The sequence below is a fragment of the Coenobita brevimanus genome, chromosome 70, assembly GCF_032717465.1.
Source record: "Coenobita brevimanus isolate Jiangsu-jjx chromosome 70, ASM3271746v2, whole genome shotgun sequence".
NCBI lineage: Eukaryota > Metazoa > Arthropoda > Malacostraca > Decapoda > Coenobitidae > Coenobita > Coenobita brevimanus.
This window is the reverse complement of record NC_137023.1, coordinates 56,662,611-56,676,835: the sequence shown is the minus strand read 5'-3', so window position 1 is coordinate 56,676,835 and position 14,225 is coordinate 56,662,611. Positions and strand designations below refer to the sequence as shown.

General features: G+C 44.5%; 1 protein-coding gene across 1 annotated transcript in view; it reads left to right on the top strand.

Moving 5' to 3' along the window:
- Positions 1-1,062: 1,062 nt before the first annotated feature.
- The window catches only part of LOC145406378 (uncharacterized), a 90,149-nt gene continuing 76,986 nt past the window's right edge, over positions 1,063-14,225 (top strand). Inside the window, exons 1-2 of the mRNA XM_080277543.1 lie at positions 1,063-1,936; positions 11,123-11,296. Of these exons, the coding sequence (XP_080133669.1) occupies positions 1,063-1,936; positions 11,123-11,296 (1,048 nt within the window). The remainder of the gene's footprint in view (positions 1,937-11,122; positions 11,297-14,225) is intronic.

Below are 14,225 nucleotides of genomic sequence, written 5' to 3'. Positions count from 1 at the left end.
ACCTCTAAACTCAAAAACTCTTAAACATCTCTTAGAAAAAAATATCCTGAAATTTCGTGTAGACCCGTAAGAAATTAAGGTATAATGGGAGTAATGTGTCTCTAAAACTAGCCGTGAAATTGCTGAACTGGCAGTTTTCTCCCCTTTGGCCAGTCAGGAGCCAGGCCATACCCCATCCCTCAGGTCCCTCAGCCCCCACCCCCGCCCGTCCAGCCCTCCAGCCCACGCCCCGCCCACCAGTGCCAAGGGCGGGGCGTCGTTCACCTACGTCGTGTGGGTGGTCTGCCCTCATGATTTTCTTGGCTTCCTTGCTCATGTTCTCGGAAAAGAAGTGAATGATGGGAGCTGTCACGCCCATACAGCATACATAACGCCATGCAAGGTCAGGATATGCTATGATTCGGTACTATGGTGGAGGTTCTTTGCTGAAACTGTCATAATTTTCGTTTGTAATGAGAGGTTCTCAATAAAATGGTGGTGCGTGGGTGGGTGGGAGGGTGTGCGTTAGTGTGGTGGAGTGAGTGGATGAATCGGGTTGAGCATGTGGAGTGTGGCTCTGCTGGCCTGCCCGTGCACCGTTACAGGCAGGCGAAACAAACAAGCGGATAATGATCGCGGCATTTTACAGAGCTGCTCCCCCACCCCGCCCCGCCCCGCCTCTCATACCCGCGCATGCGCCTCGGTGCCATCTGGGCGGGAGGGGCACTGGCACGCTCACCTGGGCGCGACCTGACCAGTGCCACCCCAACTTGGAGCGAGCTGTGACCTCCCCCTAAGCGTGACGTGACGATAACCCCGCCAGTCACACCGCCACCTCAACCTGCCTCCGTGCCAACCCCAATAAATATTTAGCCTGTGGACTGTTGACGTGGTGACTGTGAGCCTGGCAGTGCAGTGGGGGGCTGGTGTGTGTGCGTGTGAGTGTGAGTGTCACCCGCACCACACGTCAGGACGGAGCCCAGCGGCCTCGAGCACAACGCCACCGTCGCGGCTCTGGCCTTCAGGAGTGTGGCGGGCACGGCCGAGTTCGGCGACCTGGCTCTGCTGGCCAGCGCGGTGGCCATGAAGGGGGAGGAGGACGGCGGCGTGGCGGCCATGGCGCCCCTCGTGCCGCCCGAGGAGACGCCACCGCCGCCCCTCACCGAAGTGCCGTCAGACGCACCAGCAGCCGTGGCCGCCGCCGCCACCACCACCGATAAAACTACTGGGGGCGGGAAGCGCGGGGGGGCGCGGCGCCAGGAGAAACCGCCGTATTCCTACATTGCCCTCATCGTCATGGCCATACAGAGCTCCCCGCAGCGCCGACTGACGCTATCAGAGATTTATCAGTTCTTACAACAACGCTTTGCCTTCTTCCGCGGGTCATATACCGGGTGGAAGAACTCAGTCCGTCACAACCTGTCACTGAACGAGTGTTTTATAAAGCTGCCTAAGTCCATGGGCAGGCCAGGCAAGGGACACTACTGGGCCATTGATCCCACGGCTGAACTCATGTTTGAGGAGGGTTCTTTCCGACGGCGGCCGCGAGGATTCCGACGGAAGGTGCAGGCGATGAAGCCCTACCCGCTATACCAGGGCACTGCACCGGCCCTACCCACGCCATACGAAGTGTGTGGCACCCAGCTCACCTCCGCTACCCAGTACACCCAATATCCACCATACCCTGACTACACCGCCTACCCACAGCCGCCCACGTCCTACGGCGGGAATATGTACGGTGCGTCGTGCTCCCTGCAGTCGTACAGTAGCGGGGGTGGCGTGGCTGAGTACCCCCCTGCCTCCCCCGGCGTGTACACCAGCATGACCCCAGCGGCGCCACTCCCGCCCATGGGTGCCCTCGCAGACCGTGACATGTGGTCCGCCCTCACGCCCAACACTACGCCCACCACCCTCACGCCCACCTCCGCCTACGTGAAGCAGAGTAACAGCCCCACAGGTGAGTACCGCCCACGACACATTCACACCAGCTACTCAACTTTTCCCTCCAGCGGACTCAGTGTTGCTTTTTCACTGTATTTCTGTGAGGTTGGTGTTTTCGTTGACTGATTTACTGCATCATTTAAACTTGAGACCAATAATGATGAACGGTGACAATTTACAAATATTTATGGTCAATGAATATTTCTACTGGTCAGCACTTTCTAATGATTTTTTCAGTGCTCGAGCGGCAAAGCTAAAATTTAAAACATACGAAGTACTCCAAAGTCAGAGTGTTCTTGCTGCTGCCATCTAACTGAATGTTGTTGCAGGTTTTAAGCAGTGAACGAAAACTGGAGGCGATAAACACTGTCTAATCAAACCGACCTCTCCTTATGATGATGTCACTTTTATTCACGGCACTTATTAAGCTTAGTTGTCGGGATTTATTTATATATGGACATTAAGCAAACCAAACTTAACAACACCTTTTGTCATTATTTAAGCCACATACTTTGGTCCTAACCTTAGCACAGACGGCAAATATAAGATGTGTGGCTTTTAGCGTTAGCGGAGGTCTTATTGCGTTTGGTGCGTGTACTGTCCATGAATTAAGCTGCGAAACTATGCTCAGTAATGACTTAGATAACGTTCCTTAAAGTTCCAATTAACATGCCCTGTGATCTGATTGAGCTTGAGGGTTCGAGTGTAAAGCGAAAAAGAAAATAATCACCCCACTCTATGCTTCAAATAAATTACCTCCACAAAAGACACAAAAATGGTCGTGGTGAGGATGTATTTGCACCCTATGTAACACCTCCCAAACTCCTCGTCTCCTGAAAATGCTGAAATAAAAGGCGATAGTAAAAATATCCGTGAACTGAATCGTAGGGTGTTGTGAAGGAGCGTCGGCCCTAGTGATTGTGAATACCTGTAGGTTGGGGTGACCTTAACTGTTGCCTAACGTTAATATTTTTTAACAGTTTTGCTTTAACCAGAACGATATCTAAGTGGACAAACCCTTTAATGTACTGCTTTCTTTAGCTGACACTGCAAATTATTCACTCATTATAAGCTATATAACTACTTAATATCATTGCTAATTATGAGACCACCATCTACCAGAGTACTCTTTTAAGTGGTGCACAGACCTTAATCTATACTTATTTAAACTGACACTATAATCATCCTTTCATTATGCCGTGAATGACCTCTTGATAATACTAATTTACGCGCCTAAACTGATCGTGCACATTTCCAGTATGAATCGCTCAACAAGTAGGGTAGGATTGAAACTTGAACGGTTGCTGGACCCTTCTAGTGTCTAATGATGCGTGTTTGCCTGATAATAAACTGATAATGAAGCGATCCACTTATTATAAGCGTGATAATAGTGCTTAATATTTTCACTATACACTCAGTGCAGTGAAACCGACCCGCGCATCCCTACCTATCTCTCCGCTATATAGATCAAGGTGGAAGCGATTTGGATGACTTCCGGGCACAGGGTCTCTCTATCTCTTCCTCTCCCTCTATATCTCCCTGTCTCTCCCTCCTTGTGTAATGGTGTGTGTTGGCGGCGCTCCCACACACACATATACCTGTCACCGCGCAATGGATGAGTGGCGGGCGGGCTTTCTTGTGCCCGCCCGCCGCCCGTGTCAACCCATTTCAACACATATTTTTCCTGTCGGGCTTAAACAAATTCGGGCTGGCCGGGAGGGAGAGAGGATGTAGGTGACATCTAGACTATGGCATCGAGAGGAGTGACATCTATAGGGCTTATTATGGTGGATTTAGCGGCTTTAACCTCTACCTTAGCAGTTTATATCTCTTCTTTAGCAGTTTCTTTTGTGTAGTTCACCATAAGATTATTTTGTATGCTATTTCTTACCTTTTCAGCACCAAAATTTTGCGGAAAAAATACTAGTGTGCCATACAGAGAAAGGAAATTTAAAATATTGATGTTATGAAGCCTCCCAAACTGAGGAAATACTGAACAGGTTGACACCTATCTTGGAGGGACAGGGTGACATCGTTAGGGGTTGATTCGGCTGATTCTCATGGGACTAGGAGATATTTTCAATACTTCCACCTAACTTTATTTTGCCTATTGCACCCTTGTGATGACGGACATATTAGCTATTTTGCTGTTAACTACCGATAGACGATTATATTCAGCTTAGCAGGGAATTTAATAGTCAGACGATTTTGTTCATTCCGGGGTAACCTCTTGTCCTTGAGGTTTTAATATTTTTGTATGTAATTTTTCAGCTTCTAAATATAAGCAGTTAAACATAACATAAACATTCTAAACCAATTCCACGAGGAGTTGATGTCGTTTTGTTCATTTTCTGGTATCCCTCTATATATTCTTGATACTCGAATATTTTATCTTCTTTTGTGATAGAATTCTCTTAAAATATATTCTTGTCCCTACTTTTTTTAATGTCAGTATTTTCTCGTTACAATATTATCTCCAGTATTCATTTGTGCCGGTCCGTTCGTTTTCTGTTTATCATATATCCCTAACACAATGTTCTTTTGCTGCAACTGTATCATTTTAACTGCTTGCTACAATATTCTAAAGTCAAAATATCTTCTTTTGCCCGTGTTCTCCAGTAGCAGTGTTCTCCTATCTTATCTTGTATCGTTGTTTTTTTAATGACTCTTTTACCGTAATCTCAGACAACAATGCCTCTGAAAGTCTCTAATATCCTTATGTTTCACTGTTTCCCTATTCATTTTCACTCTCAGAATACTCTCCTTATCATTTTTTTTCGATGCTAATATGCAATAGATATTCGTATACTTACTGGTGAAAAAATACAAGAAAAAGAAATGGTCATGGGCGATTTTTTCCTTTTTCGTCACCACACAATTATATCTTAAGGTAAAGGTCATGGATTGCAATTTTCATCTTAAGTTGTGATTTTCCTGCTACTGATATTAGCATTCTACTATTTCTACTACTAGTGTTTTACTGGTTTAATTATTAGTACAGTTTCTGCTACTTTTGTCTGTTTATCGAAAGTGTAATGTTATTTTTGTTAAGCTTATCTAATATCTGTTTTGTGTCAACGTTTGTTCTGAATCGATTATTATTTAGCAATGTATGTCAGCTTATAAGTTTTTCATTTTATTTATATTTTTCAATTATCTTCTTTGGTACCAGTAATTTCTTTTAATTTAATTACAGTACTGTATTTCCTTATTTACATACGGTACTATTTTGTTTATGTGAGTTTAATTGTTTGTACAGTACTGTTTTCTTCTTTCTTTCCCTTTCTTTTCTTTTTCTTTCTTTCTTTTTTGTCGCCTCTCCTCTTGGTAGCACATCCACCATTGCCTAGCTCTCCGTACTTCAATATCACAAATTTTTTTTTTTCCATAATTTTCCTAAAACAACATACCGGAAGTATTTCTTCTGTTCACTATAGTTTTGTTATTCTCTTTTGGTCAGATTTTCACTTGTAGTTTTTGAGGACGATCTCTCCTTCTCTGAGCTATATTTCTCTCGTAATATTTCTTTCTCAGGAATTTCTTGCTCTTGACAGTATATTTTCTACGGATATTGTCTCCTGTGGTAAAATTTTTCCTTTATTTCTTTCTTTCTTCTTCTCCTTTTCTTTCTTTCTTCTCTTTTTCTTTCTTTCTTTCTTTCTTTCTTTTTTGTATTTCACCATTGATCTCCGTCCATATTCTCATTCATCAGTCATAAATATTCGTTGGCTCATTGCCCCTACCTTGTCATCTGTAAAGGACCTCGAAAAATCACAACAAAAATTAAAGTCTCATCCTTGCAATATTTTCTTGCTGGAGACCATGATTGTACTGTGGTGAAAATAACCGACTTATAGAATGCGCTTCAGATCGGCGTTTCAGAGATTATATTTATTTTTCTTAACATAATTTCGGAGGGTAAAATTATGTTTTCTTTTTCCTTAGCACCATTTCAGTTTCATTGCAGGAGGTATGGGAAGTTTCATTCGTCCCTCCCCTTCAATTGAAAAAATTCTCTCCCTCGCTAAATAAATAAATAAATAAATGACGCTTGAAGGCAACATGCAGGAAGATATAAAAAACGCCATTGAAGTACCCCTCAACTTAAAAAAAAAAAGGAAAAAAAAGGAGAAAGAACAAAGAAAGAAGGAAAGAATGAATGAAAGAAAAGAGAAAAAGAAAGATACCGAAAAGGAAAAGGAAGATACTGAAAAAGAAGAAGAGAAAATGTTGATTAAGAGTAACAGGAGTATAATGAACACCTTGCCATCACAGTGGACGTGTTAATTATGCCACTATTCCATCTGGTGTGGCTGGTATGATGCTGGTGTGGGTGTTAGTGTCCAAATTAGCCACCTACACCCCAGGACTGCGGGTGTTGAGTGTCGCCGCTGTCACGATCGCGCGATTAGGCGTGTTTTGCGGTGCGCCGGCCCGTGTGAGGCGGAGGCGTCATGCTGCGCGGCGGCTCACAGCTTAATCTGAAAAACAAACCCGTGAAGAAACCGGACCGATGCTTGTAGACGGGTTAATTAACAGGACGATTAGGCGTGATTTGTGGCTCCGGGGTGGTGCTGCGCTGCGGGTTACAGTTTAATCTGAAACCGGCTATTTTCTTGTCACTCTCTCATTAATCTAACAGAGAGAGAGAGAGAGAGAGAGAGAGAGAGAGACAGGCTGTACTCTAAACGACTTCATTAACGTATCCATTAGGCGTGATTCATGGCTGTGGGGCGGTGCTGAGCTGCGGGTTACAATTTAATCTCAAAATAACAGACCATGAGAAATCTACCCCATGTTTTTGTGGCTTTAATTAATGTAACTAATCGGCCATCCAGGGTTGATCTTGCGCTGCGGGTTAATGGCGGTTGTATCAGACCCTTAATGTTAAAAATTTCTCCTAAGTTACAGTAATTAAAACTGTCTTATCACAGGAAGACTATACTAACTTAAGACGTCATCGTGATAAAAGAGATAAACTGAAAACCAAACAGTGAGAAACCTGGCAGTTGCTTTGACACGTTAACATAAGAATCAGATTATTATTATTATTATTATTATTATTATTATTATTATTATTATCGTTTTTCCTTTTTTCGCGATGGTGGTACGTTTTTGCACAGCGGGTTAAAAATTGAACTGAGATTCAAACACCAGAGATAACTGATAAATATGTCCAGAAACTCTGAATTTACATAACATACCAATGGTTTGGAATACATGTAGGCTATTTACTGGTGTATCGATTAATTTTTTATATAATGGAGGGGTTACAATTTAATCCGAAAAAAGTATAATGGATGTAACAAACAGGCAGATGGTTTTGATATATTGCTAACGTATAGATGTATTTCTTCCTTATTTTGCATATCACACGTTCATATAATCTAGTATGTTAGTCATATATTTTTTTAGTATCGATATAGTCAGCATCAGCAACACACAGATCGATATAAAGGTGTAATGGCAAAAATAAACCACTGAGGAAGAGATGCCACGGAGTCTCCCATGTAAGGCAACGAAGACGCAACCCACTGCACTGACCGATTTAACCCGAGAGGGCCGAGACCCAATATGCTTCTGATAGGCTAACGTTTCGCTACACACCTATGTCTCTTACTAATTGCTCCACCAACAAACACACTCACTGAGGCTTCGTTTTACTATCCACAGAGGGCGTGCGTGTGCGGTAGGTAAATAGCAGGGTTTTGTGGCTCGGTTGTGGGTGGATTTTGTTTAGCGAAATAATGGGTTACTGGATCAGGTTATATAATTACCGTGTTGATGTGAAAGGACATTTTCGGAAATATTAGTGATCAGATTTGTATTTATTTTCATATTTCCTATCTGTGTGTGTGTGTGTGTGTGTGTGTGTGTGTGTGTGTGTGTGTGTGTGTGTGTGTGTGTGTGTGTGTGTGTGTGTGTGTGAGTTTTGCGGGGACAGAAGTCTTATCGTCCCTCCTGCTTTTCTTCCCGTGGGTTTTGAAATCTAGTCTCTTGAATATGAGGCAAATGACACTAAAGGCACTGATCTGTGGCCAAATGTTTACCAGATACAACTTTATTACCAGATACAACAGACTCAAGAGATTTATTTTCAAAGTTCGTGAGGAGGGAAGCATGATATCCGACATAGTCCTTTTAATTTGTTGCCGAATGTACAAATTAATTTTAGTTCCAAGAAGAACAATTGTGCCATTTCCAAGAAGATATACAACTGTGCCATATGGAACTTTAAGCATACTAGGCAGTGGTCGACTGCGCATATAGGGTTGGTGAGGATTAGGGCTCAGTAACGCAGATGGAAGGAAAACTGTGAGATTATATACGTTAAAGCAATATTTACTGTTCTTTCGGCGGGCCTTATTATCACGACATCTAAACATCCCCGCTAATGCCATTCAGACCTTTCTTGAGTGAAATATCCCTGCGTATCACAACACAGACAGTGGGTATTAGCGTTCCAAAGGTGACATTTATAGGCTAACTGGATCTCGAAGGCAGGGTGCAAGACACACACACACACACACACACACACACACACACACACACACACACACACACACACACACACACCAATTATACGAGATACTTCTACCCTAAACTGTATTCGAGATTTAATGTAGCTACACTATGAGGATTCTTTCGTTTACTTTTTTTTCTATGCCATCTGTACTGTACTTATGTACAGTAAGGTATTGTGATGAGGTGTGGGGTGGTGGAAGGTGACGTAGATGGGTTAAAAGGATGGTGTAGTGTGGTGAGGTGTAGTGTGGAGTGGTGAGATATGGTGAGGTGTGGTGAGGTATGAGGATGTGTGAGGTGGTACGAGGTGCAGGGAAAGGTGTGCTCAGGTGGGTGTCGAGGGCGAGATGTGTATATGTGGCTGAGGATGGGTAGATGACGGGACGAGGGGAAGGATAGGTCAGAGGACAGGTGTACCCATATCCTTATCTTCTCTCCTCCCTGTTCGGCTGCCTTTTCCCTCATCCCTCTCGTTTCGCATTTCCTTCCTTTATCTTCATGTACTCTGTCAGTACACACACACACACACACACACACACACACACACACACGCACCTACATATATTCGAGGAAGTGAAAGACGGAAGGGGAGATAGGAAGAAAAATAAAAACTAATCCACTTAGGCATGCACAAGAAACCATCTGAACAATTCTCATCTACCGCGCCACACACTACTACACCCAGTGGCATCGTAGGCATTCCCACTGTCTATTTTAATTCCCAGGATGATTATTGTGGCCGGGGAGACTTAAATAATCACCCCAAGGCAAGCGTGGAGGTGGCCAATGACGCGTGGCAAGTGTTATGTTATTGTGGGTTTGTTGTTCTGCACGTAATTGCCCTTCAGTGAGTCACGCTTGGGATAATGTTTGGTTTGACGTCTGCAGGGGAGGGAGGGGTGATGTGCGTGGAAGGGGAGAGGTGGTGGTGGTGGAGAGGGGAGGGGGTGAGAGGGCAAGGAAGTAGGGGGACTGTGAGTGTGTGTGATGGGGAGGGTGTGTGTGTGTGGTGGGGAGTGTGTGTGTGTGTGTGTGTGTGTGTGTGTGTGTGTGTGTGTGTGTGTGTGTGTGTGTTCAGAGAAAGGGAACTGAATGTGCATGTCCGTGCTGTGGTATAATTGTAATGATGATGATGATAATAATAATAATAATAATAATAATAATAATAATAATAATAACAATTTCCTCACTCACCCTCCCTTCTTTCACACTCCTCCTCTTCTCATTCTTTTTCATACTCTAAATTAGTCTCCTCTTTTCGTTCCTTACTTCCTCTTGCATCACTCACTTTGGCTGCTTATTTTTATTATACTTCTTGGTTTTCTTTACTGCTCTCTCTCTCTCTCTCTCTCCTACTCCCTTATATCCTTCCTGCTTCTCCCCTGCTGTCTTCATTCCCTATTCTGTTCTCCCTCTTTTCTCCCCTACTCCTTCGCTTCCCTTCCCTCTTCTCTTGGGCCCTTTTTTTTTTTTCTTCCCCGCCCCCTTCTCTCTCCCTTGCTCCCATTTCTTCTACTTCCTCCCTTCTCTTCTCCCTGCCCTGCTCCCCCTCGCCCGGGCTGCTATGGTATGTCTGGCGTGGCACCAAGCACAACAGAGAAACACCCGACAGTTGTTCCGACGTCCCCTGAAACGGACACCCTTTCGCCCCCCTCCCCTCCTCACTCACCCCTCCCCTTCCCCCGCCTCTATTTCCTTCCCCTCCCTACCATACATACTCATTTCCCCCTCCCTATCTTACGCGCTCTCCTCTCCCCCACTCTTCTTTCTCCTTCCCTCCTCCTCCTCACTCACTCCCTCACCTGACTTCCTTCCCCTCCTTACCTTACATTCTCTCTCCCCCTCCCCCACCCCCACCTCCTTCCCCTCCCTATTATACATACTCACTTCCCCTCCCTACCTTACATGCCTTCTTCCCTGCCCTCTCTCTTCCCCTTCCCCCACCCGTACTTCCCCTCCCAACCTTCATACCCTCTTCCTCTCTCTACTTTCTCCCTGCTCTCTTCCCCTCCCTCCCCTCTCCTGCTTTTTTTCCTCCTCCCTCCCGTCCTCACCTCCCTTGCCTTCTTTGTTCCCTCCCCTTTTTTCACTCCTCCCCTTCCTTCCCCCTTTTACATCCTTTCCCTCCCTTCCCTAAGCCAGCTTCCTCTTCCTCTGTCCTCCTCCCATCTCTGCTCCCTCCCTTCCTCCCTACCTGCTTTCCGTCCTTCCTACCTTTCCTCCCCTACCCCAGCTCCACAACTTTCTATGATCCCGTTCTCCCCCTCTACTCCCCACCATCCACACTCTTCATTCATTCACAGCCTCCCCCTCTCTTCCCCTCTCCCTGCTCTCCCTATTCCTCCCTCCCCTTCCCCTCCCTAGGCTCTTTTTCTCTACCTCCTCTCCCTTCCTCCTTCCCCTGCTCCTCATCTTCCTACCTTTCTTCCCTTCCTACCTAAATATATCCTTACCTACCTAGCTACTGACATGCCTACCTACCTACCTACCTCTATAAACTCCTCATTTTTTCTTCCCATAGTACCTCTTTGTGACTAACATTGTGTTCTAATGTTAGCTTCCTGTTGTAACTCAATATTCACGATGGAGAGATGGCAATTTTAGGTCTAGTTAAAGTGAACAGATGATAGTTGTTAAGAATTTGCTTGATCTCTAACCCTTCACTCTCCCCCGACAGGCTCTCCCGGCCCACTGACGCCCCCGAGCAACGAGGGCGTGGGCGGGTACATGGGCGTGAGTCAGGACCACCACGCCCCCCTCACCAACACCCACCCCGCCCCCTACACCCCCTCCGCCCACCACCACCACCACCACCATCACCACCACCACCACGAGCTTGCCGCCATTCACAGTGAGTAGAGAAATGAATGCTGTTGTTTTGGATTGATGGAGGGGTTGATGGAAGGGTTGATGGAGGGGTTGACGGAGGGGACTGAAGGAAGATTTGACATGTACTTCGTTGGGTTGTAAATATTTTGGGAGAGACTGGTTTCCTGTCAGAAATTTTCACTGCAAATGGAGGCATCGTGTCGTATTGCCTTTCATTTTCACTGCTCGGAAAAAAAAATACGAACGTTTCTTCCTTCTGTCATAAAGACTGAGTGAAGAAATGACTTATTCCATTGAAGTTTTGATGTTTAGGTAGATATTTCGATTTTCACGGACGATGGAAAATTCTACACGCTAATCTTTCGTTTTTCACTGCAGAGGGAAAAGTACCATAGAGTTTCCTTCACCTGTTAATGCTGAGTGAAGATGTGAGTTGTATTTCCTTCATTCTTCACTGTTGATTGAAGTACTGAATTGGATGTCCTTTATATTTTGTTTTTACGGGCATCATCCATGAGTGTTTTGCGTCATATTCACTGGTGAGGGAGGGATCAACTTGTGTGTCGTTAAATTTTCATGTTTATGGAAGAGCATGTTTGTATTTCCTTCATTTTCTACTGTTTTGGGGTGAAGTGGCGCATCACCTTCAAGTTTCTCTTGTGGAAAGAATATATTGCCATCACCTTCAGCTTTTACCGTTGAGGATAGAGTCGTGTCACTTTCAATTATCACTGTTACCTTCAAAGCTCACTTTTACGTCCTTACACACGGATTCACCATCTTAGTCACTCTCTCATACTTGCTCTGTCACACCAAACTTTCACTCTCCTATCCTATCTCCCCCACCATCTCATACTAACACTCATTCACAGCCATGTTTTCACTCTACAGTAGAATACCCTAGTATCCACAATTTCACACTTAAGCACACTTGTCACACTTTTTCTTTTTCCTCATAATATTTTCCCTTGCATATATCCATTTGCCTTCTTCCATTTTCACATTATAGCAGTCTCTCAAAAGCACAACCACTTTTGTTAATTTGGCACACACACACACACACACACACACACACACACACACACACACACTTACACCCACACTCTTACTATCACACACTCCTTCACACACTCACGTTCTCACTCTTTATCACTTATTCTCAAATATAAACATTTTCTTATATTTGCTCCATTCATTCCTTCATTTCCATGCTCTCTTAATCTCTCATTTTTCTCTCTTTCTCACCCACACTTTCTCCCACTTTCTCTCACTTGTTCTCACACACTCACAACTTTCCATTCCTCACACTGTCCCCCCCCTCCCCCTTCCCCTCGACCCCTGACCTCAACGACAAGTGACGACGCTACGACCCACCTCGGGGAGTGTACCCACCACCCTCCCTGTCCCCTCCCTGTCCTTTCTCCCCTGTCTTCTCTCTCTTCTCTTTCATTCCTGTCTTTTCTCTCTATATCCTCTCTTTACATCCTCTGCCTCTTTTCTCATGTCCCTTCCCTGCTTTCTTTCTCTCCTGTCTTTTCACTCTATGTTCCCTCTTTACTTTGTCTCTCTTTCCTCTCTTTGCATCCCCTCCCTGTCCCCTCTCTTTCCTCCTGTCTTCTCTCTCCCTGTCCCCGTTCTCTCTCTCTTCTTCTATTCTTTCTCCTACTCCTCTTCCTCCTTTCTGTCCTTCCCCCCTTATCCCGTCCACCCCGTCCTTTCCCTGTTCTGTATTTGCTCCCTTTTCCTGTCCTTCACATGATTATCTGTGAAGGCCTTTTCCCAGTTTTCCTGTCGGATTTGACGGAGGGAGAGGTGGTGTGGAGGAGCTATCTAGTTTCCCATTTTAGACTTCTTATGCCACGTATATGAGAATTAACTGTTCATTCAGCAGTATTAACCTTTTCAACCCGGACACATTTTTCACTTCTAACTAATAAACAGATAATTCAGTACTTTTTAAGGGAGCTCTCTGTTAGGTAACTGAAGACTGTATCTAACCCCTCCAATTCTAAAAGTCTCCCTTGAGCAGAATAAACACGTCTGGAGGTAGAAATTATATACAAAATTGGGTTCGAAAAAGCTAGGCAGAATAAACACGTCTCGCAGTGGCAACAGTAAATTACCCTAGAGGTCCTCGCAGTGAAGGGGTCAAAGCCAGCCCACTTCACTGCAGCCTCAGTACTAACTCAGTAACTCTATCTTCTCACTGTTTGCTCTCTCACTCTCCTAACCTTACTTGGACGCTTTCTCTCATTATCACTGTTTTTATCTTTCTTTTTCTTCTTCTTTTTCTGTTCTTTTTCATTCTTCCATGTGCTATCACTGGCCATGTTTTTCTCTGTCATCTCTTTTCTCTCTCCTTCCCTCCTGCTCTTAACTGAACTCCCTCTTTCATTATTTCTACTATTATATATCCTCTATTCTGTTATTATTCCTTCCTCTGTTACTCGCTAATTCTCTTGCAATCTCCACTTCTCTCACAACCTGCTCTCCCACTTTATTCCTTCCTCTTTATTTTTCCATCTCTATTTCATGCTGATATTTCTCATATTTGCCCCAGCCCTGACTAACTCTGTACCTTTCCTTCTCATTTTCTTTTTTTCCCTCTCTGTCATTGTTCTGCACCGATTCGCCAGTCACGTTTTTGTACAATCATTTGAATCTCTTTTCTATCCTCATATCTGTTTTGCATTCCTTCTCTTCTGGTCTTTCTTCTCCTTCCTTCTCTTCCAAGACTCAGTTTTACGAATATAACAGTAAATACCTTGAGGCGTACATGTAAGAGAAGTCAAGTCTTCCTGACCTAGTTGAGAAATATTTAACCCCTCCATATGATGACTGCCCCTTACCCTCACCACAGCAAGACGGCTTCACTCATCTTAGGAACGAGGTATCAGACTAAAGGAAGGACTAAGAAATACTCATTTTTAACGTTAATTAAGATGAGGACT